Source organism: Rhamphochromis sp. 'chilingali' (assembly GCF_963969265.1).
Source record: "Rhamphochromis sp. 'chilingali' genome assembly, chromosome: 4".
In the NCBI taxonomy this organism is placed as follows: Eukaryota; Metazoa; Chordata; class Actinopteri; order Cichliformes; family Cichlidae; genus Rhamphochromis; species Rhamphochromis sp. 'chilingali'.
Genome location: NC_137948.1, coordinates 16,675,893 through 16,682,793, shown reverse-complemented (window position 1 = coordinate 16,682,793; position 6,901 = coordinate 16,675,893). Strand labels below are relative to the sequence as shown.

The 6,901-nt window shown below is 39.4% G+C and overlaps 1 protein-coding gene across 4 annotated transcripts in view; it reads right to left on the bottom strand.

The window, feature by feature from the left end:
• Positions 1-1,617: 1,617 nt before the first annotated feature.
• Positions 1,618-6,901, bottom strand: part of septin9b (septin 9b) — a 70,103-nt gene continuing 64,819 nt past the window's right edge. For all 4 annotated transcript variants that reach the window (XM_080879968.1, XM_080879969.1, XM_080879967.1 and 1 more), the window contains 2 exons: positions 4,044-4,095; positions 1,618-3,583 (listed from right to left, as the gene is read on the bottom strand). In XM_080879968.1, the coding sequence (XP_080736094.1) occupies positions 3,367-3,583; positions 4,044-4,095 (269 nt within the window). In that variant the 3' untranslated portion in view covers positions 1,618-3,366. The remainder of the gene's footprint in view (positions 3,584-4,043; positions 4,096-6,901) is intronic.

Below are 6,901 nucleotides of genomic sequence, written 5' to 3'. Positions count from 1 at the left end.
TGTGGTGTCTTATCCTGCTGGAAGCAGCCATCAAAAGATGGATACACTGTGGTTGCAAAGGGATGATTAGCAACAAAACTCAGGCTGTGGCTTTAGACAATGCTCATTATTTTGCCCTAAAGGTCTAAAGTGTACTAAGAAAATACCTCCCACACCATTACACCACCACAACCCCGAACCACTGATACAAGATAGGCTGGATTCATGCTTTCATGTTGCTTATGTCAAATTCTGACCCTACCATCAGTGTCGTAGCAGAAATCAAGACTCATGAGACCAAGCAAACTTTTTCCATCTCCTTATGTCCAATTTTGATGGGCCCATGTGAAATGCAGCTTTAGTTTCCAGTTCTTAGCTGACAGAAATGTTACCCAGGGTGGTCTGCTACCGAAGGCCATCTGCTTCAAAGGTTTAGAGATGCTCTACTGCTTGCCTTGGTTCTATCAGCTCAAAGTAGCCTGGTTGATCTTGAGTTAACAACGTATTATTGATAGGGATTACAAAGAAAGTGCATATTTCTCCTATACTGGCGTCTCCCCTCTTCTTCTCTTGGCTCCCTGTTAAATTCAGAATTGAATTCAAAATCCTTCTGCTCACATATTAGGACTTGACTTATGAGGCTCCATCTTATCCTAAAAATCTCATCGTACCATATCACCCCAATAGAGCACTTCGCTCTCAGACTGCTGGCTTACTTGTGCTTCCTGAGGGGATTTAAAAGTAAAATGAGAAGCAGCTTTCAGGCTCCTCTTCTGTGGAACCAGTTCCCAGTTTGGATTCAGGAGACAGACACCCTCTCTACTTTTAAGATTAGGCTCAAAACTTTCAATTCTGATAAAGCTTAAAGTTATGGCTCGATCGGATTACCCCGAGTCCTCACTTTGTTACACACCATTAGGCCTTGGCTGCTGGGGGCTTCTCATGATGCCCTGAGTGTTTCATCTTCACTCAACGATCGCTTCAGATTGCTGCCCCACCCTGACTCTGGAGGTCTGTTCCTGCCTTCCTAAATGGGAGTTTTTCCTTCCCACTGTCGCCAAGTTCTTGCTCTTACGGGATCACCTGATTGTTGGGATTTCTTTCTATAATTATGAATGGGGATTATGCACCATATAAATAAATAAAACTGAACTGAATTAAACGGCTGTACCCAAAATAAGTTTTGCTCAATTAACGTTTGACTTTCATTTAACTGATTGGGGGGAAAAAGATCTGCCTTCAAAAACCAGGTATATGAGGTGTAGTCTTAAATATGAAAAAAGGAGTACCGTAATTGTCGGGCTATAAGCCGCTACTTTTTGCACAAGCTTTGAACCCTGCGGCTTTTAGTCAGGTGCGGCTAATGTATGTACAAAACAGGATTTTCCCCTGATTTTAGCTTGTGCGGCTAATATTCAGGTGCGCTTTGTAGTCCGGGAAATACGGTAAACTGAAATTAGAATTTTTGAAATGATTATCCTTTTAACCGTAGGCGGTAAGTGATGAGATACTAGCATGCTGTGAGGAGTGTAAACACTGTGAGGACTGGGCCATTCATTTCATTTTTGAAAAGCAAAGTAAAAAATGACCTCTACCCTTCTTCATTTGTACATTTTGGAGAAAAAAAAAAAACAACTATTAAACAATAAAAATATCAATCTTTATTCTTTGAGATAGCATATCAAAGATAAACCTTGATCTATAATACCATGACAAATTACACAAGAACTATACAACGGTAAACAGTGTAACCCAATAACTTTCTCTTGATAAACAATAGTTTTGTTTTTCTTTTCTTTACTCTTAAGTAATGAAAATATCTTTGACTTCAATTATACTGTTGACTCTCTTTTGGAAATTAGAATGGTATATTTAGATGTAGTCTCTATAAAATATCCCATGAGCTTTTAAAAATACTTTTCCCCCCCAAAGAATATAATCACGTGATGTATATCATATGATATGACAGGCAACATTTAGAGGTATCATTTCAGGCTTTTAGGTACAAATTGTTCTGCCACAACTGCGAGGGACATCTGCCTCTGATGAAATGATGTAAGCTTGCAATGTAAAAGTCACCGTCTTCCCATTATTTGTTGGCATGACTGATTGTAAATAATAAAATTCAATGTACAAAATGATCAATTCTTGGAAAGTTACTGGTTGCCAGGTACGGTAAAGTCTCACAAACAGCGTACAAAATACTGCATGATACAAAAAACCCAAACATATTCTAAATCTAAATTATCATCACTGGTTAAGACCTGCAACAAACCGGAAGCCAACAGCTGGAATCAACGATGAATTAAAGTGATTACATTAAACACACACATAAATACCTATTGATAAAATCAGATCTATACTGCATACTGTATGTGCTTCTCTTTAGAAAAGAAAATGGACTTTTATTTGGTCAGAAAAAAAAGGACAAAACGGCTGCATGGGATAACAGTTGCACCCCCATCTTACACAATAAAATTAGAACATTAGCAATTAAAATACAACAGTAAAAGAGCAATGCAAAATGACTGTATTACACAACATTGGCATTATATGGAAAGAGACAATATTGTTTGGCAAAAAAAGGGGGGAGGGTTTTAAAAAACATCCTAAAAACACTGGAAAATTACAAGACTCGTTGTTTCCAAAAGCTACTCCACACTGCTACCGCTTGTCTGTTTAATTCTACAATGCGGAGGTGTCAACAATATCTTTACTTTCTCTGTAACACTATAAGCCTAACCTACATATCCCTACTTAACCCTAGCGACTATACAATACTATACACCACAACACAAGTCTTACTGGGTCAGTGGCACTAAGTTAGGTGTAGTTTAGAGCTAATCTACTGGCATCTCAAAAGCTCTACTGTACTCTGCAACATGACATTTCTCCTCATCCGTGCAGCCTTGGCTCGCCAACACTTCTGTCGACCCATAATTTCGATTATCTGTGTGTGTGGATGACTTCTGTGGATTTCTGTAAACAATCCTGAATGTAGATTGGACTTGACAGTTATCATGACGGGAAAACGAACTAAAAGAAAGTAAGAAAGAAATAGATCACTGTATGATATTGTGGCCCACAGCGAGGATGTGATTTTGCTTTCAACTGTAATGATGTAAAAAGATGAGAAAACAGCTCCATGGATGGAAAAATGTAGGAATTTACTCTCCGCTCTGTTTCTTGTAACTTCCTGATAAATTAAAAGATGTAGTTAGGTAGTCCTTCTTGGTAATAAAAATGATCTTCACAGCATGAATGCGTGTGTGTTTGTGTACATCTGGGCTTGTTTTTGTAAACAGAATATATGCAAGAGAGTGTACGCTTTGTGCCAAGCTGTGTCCTGATATCATAAATTGGCAATTTGGCTCCACATTAGACCCTCTACATCTCGTGGGACAAGGCTTCGTGCTGAGCAGCGACTCCGTTTGGCTGCGGGGTGGCGGGCTGCTCCTCGGGCTGGCCATTGGCCTTTGGCTGAACAGCAGGATGGTCAGGCGGGTTAGAGGTGAAAAGGATGTTGGATTCATTCAACCGGCGAACACGATATGTCTCATAGTGGATGCTGCATGTGATGTCTTTGATGTTCTGCATATGTGTCCTGAAAACAAGACGAAGAAGAGAGTATTACATCTAATGAGAAAATACCGCAAAGCAAGCTTAACAGGAAATGCCTACAACAGGTATCACTCTATATTTATGGTCATGTGTTGTGGAAACAATCGCATGTATTTGCATACTGTGTGCGAGGAGTCAGTCCTACACTAACAAGCTTAAATGCACAGATTCATTGGAAGAACCTGAGTAGAAATGCCTGCTCTACCACTGTCTAGGGAAGCACTCAAAACATCAAAAGGAATTTCATTGGTATTGATTTCAGTCGGAAATTGAAGCTTTATAGAATCACTCCTGTCTCCAATTCATTTCAGCACATCTAAAAGACAGAGTGAGCTCTGATTTAGCAAAATGGTGAACCTGTAGCTGGGTTTTTATTCAAATCACACTATACCCCTAAAAAACAAAAACATTAAAATAAATGTAGAAGTGTGATGGATGCTCACCTGATTAGGAGATCTCGGAGATAAGCAAACTCACAGTGTGCAATGTTCTCAACTGCAAAGAGAGAAAGAGCAAATCGCTGAGACTAAATTCACAAAACAATCCCAAATCCTTTCCAATCCTGCTTTCTTGCAATTCCTTAAAAAGGTCACAAGATGGCAGTGCCATTCACAATCCAGTTGAAGGGCGTCCTCTAACATGACATCTACAGCAATTTTCTTAAGCCATGATAACTCCCTCCTCCACTTTCCAGCAATTTAACACATCAGAGCTCTTCACTGTATTGGAGAACTTTAAGTAAGACGTTTTAACAAATTCCCTATGACAAGCTTGTGGTGCCTTTAGTAGGCCTAACATGTTTGAATTATAGATTATGTCTAGTGAAAATGAAGTAAAGGAGGCTACTACTTAAGTAAAGCTTTGAAATCCAGGGCAGGAAATTTAATTCTCTTTGAAAGTGGGAGAGTGGAATAACTGCTGGGCCTGTGAGCGCTGATTAACGGCATCAAGGGAACAAGATACCAACTTGTAACGAGCTGAACTGCTGGTGTCTAGACGCTCTACTCCTCAACTAGCAGTGAGGAGCTGTTATATCAATCGATATGTATGTCTAATATACCCGTTACCAACACAGCCCCTGAAAATAAACAGTATTTTCAGTGCTTGTGATAGTATAGAGACTTAGTCCTCCTCTGAGGCTTAATTTATGATGATGGTGCCGGCATGTCCGGGAGCTTTCTCTCCCTTTCTTTTCCCTGTTCCCGCTCTCTTACTACTTGGCTTAACCAGAACTGAGCCACTGTTCTCTTAGCCAGACAAGACTGCATTTGTCCTGAAATTCTTGTACTCTATCTCCCTCACCTTGCGGTTCTACAGAATTCATTTGTAAGCTTTCGTATGAGTAGACTGGACATCTTCAGAATGTAAAATTGAAAGGTTAAAAGTCCAAAGTACCATGTTTTGAGGAGGAAGAAAAGTCTGCATGCACCTCTGAATATAAAGCAGGTTTATACACTAGAAGTACAAAGTCAAACCTGAAAGTATTGGGATACCGTGCGACATGTACATTAAAAACAGAATGCAATGATTGCAATTTCATAAACCTATATTGTATTTATCATAAAACATTTAATGTTTAAACTAAGAAAATGTACCACCAAGGTCCAAACTCAGGTCAGTTTGAATTTGATGGCAAAATGTTTCATAAAAGATGAGGAAGTGCTGTGTTTACAGCTGTAAACATCTGGGAGCTGAGAAGAGCAGCTGCTGGACTTTTGGGGGAGGAATGTTGTCCCATTTTAGTCTGATAAATTATTATAGCTGCTCAACAGTCTTGGGTTGTCTTTGTCATATTTTTGCTTTATGATGTTTTGGTGAAAGGTCTGGATTACAGGCAGGCTAGTTCAGCACCCAGACTCTTCTACTACAGAACCAGTGCTTACAATAGATCCAGTATGTGATTTAGCATCGTCTTGCTGAAATATCCAAGGTCTTCCCTGAAAAAGAGGTCATCTCAGTGAAGCGTATGTTGCTCTAGACCCTGTATTTACTTTGCAGCACTGATGATGCCATTCATGATGTGCAAGCTGCCAATTCCACAGCCACTAATGCACCCCGACACCATCAGAGATGCAGGCTTTTGAACTGAGAGCTGATGAACAAGCCAGATGGGCCCTCTGTTTTAGTCTGGAGCACATGGTGTTTTCAAAAAATAATTTCAACTTTTGATCCGTCTGACCACCGAACGGTTTCCCACTTTGCCTCAGTCCATTTTAAGTGATTTTAAATATTCAAAGTCATTGCAATTATTATTCATTAATAATTTATATCCACTGTTCTGAAATGATTCTACAATGTATAGACAGCTTTTTGCAGGTTGAACCCATCCATCCATTTTTTATACCCAGTCATGTTACTGACCCAATGCCAGTTGATCTCAGTTAATCTAAAATGTTCCTCCAGCTGTTTCCTCTTAGTACAACTTACTTTTCCAGCCTTTTGTTGCTCCGTCCATACTTTTTTCTTCAGTTGCTACCATCACATTCAAAATGAGCATGAGTCTCTCAGTTTAAACATTTGATATGTTTTCTATGTGCTATTGAATAAAATACAGGTTTACAAATCACTGCATTTTGTTTATTTGCATTTGAATCCTTATCTTTGAAATCATTTTTTTATTTTTATCCCAGTGTTTTCTGCTCGAAGCGTCACGCCAAGTCTTGCATGCTACCATACTGTTTAGATACTTGTGTGATTGAAATGCTCTTATTTATCTGAACATTTGTTGTGTTTCAGACACAGTATTTCAAGGTCATATTTCATAGTGAACACTGGGCGTTTCCCCAGCTACACTGAATCACAAAACAAACATAGTCTGAGTCATTTACATTTATCATTTACATGATATTAAATAGCTTGAGGGGGTTTTTTGGTGAATGATTTATACATTACAATGCATTTATAGGACAGCAAATGAACTAGATGCTCTGCAAGGACTGTGATGAAGGGTGTCCTTAGCAGGAGACACTATTAAACAGTGATAGGTCCCTGCTGAGCTATCCTTCCGTTGGCTTTTTGTCTTTTTGCTACGTGTCCAGAGAGATGTCCTCGCTCTTTCTCCATCTCTACACACACACTTGCACAATTGTGAGTAATGCAAGTACAGTTACTTGCTAAGAACCTCTTTGGCACTGTGAGCGTGCAGCACCGGCCAACAAATGTAAACCACATCACAGAAGTTATTGCATGCAAGTGTGTCTGTGAGACAGTGTGCGTGTGTTTTATGTTTCTTCCTGTAATCTCAAAGGACATAGAAAGTGTCTGCAAATCTTTTCCTCCTGTCTCCTACGTCTCCCAAGTT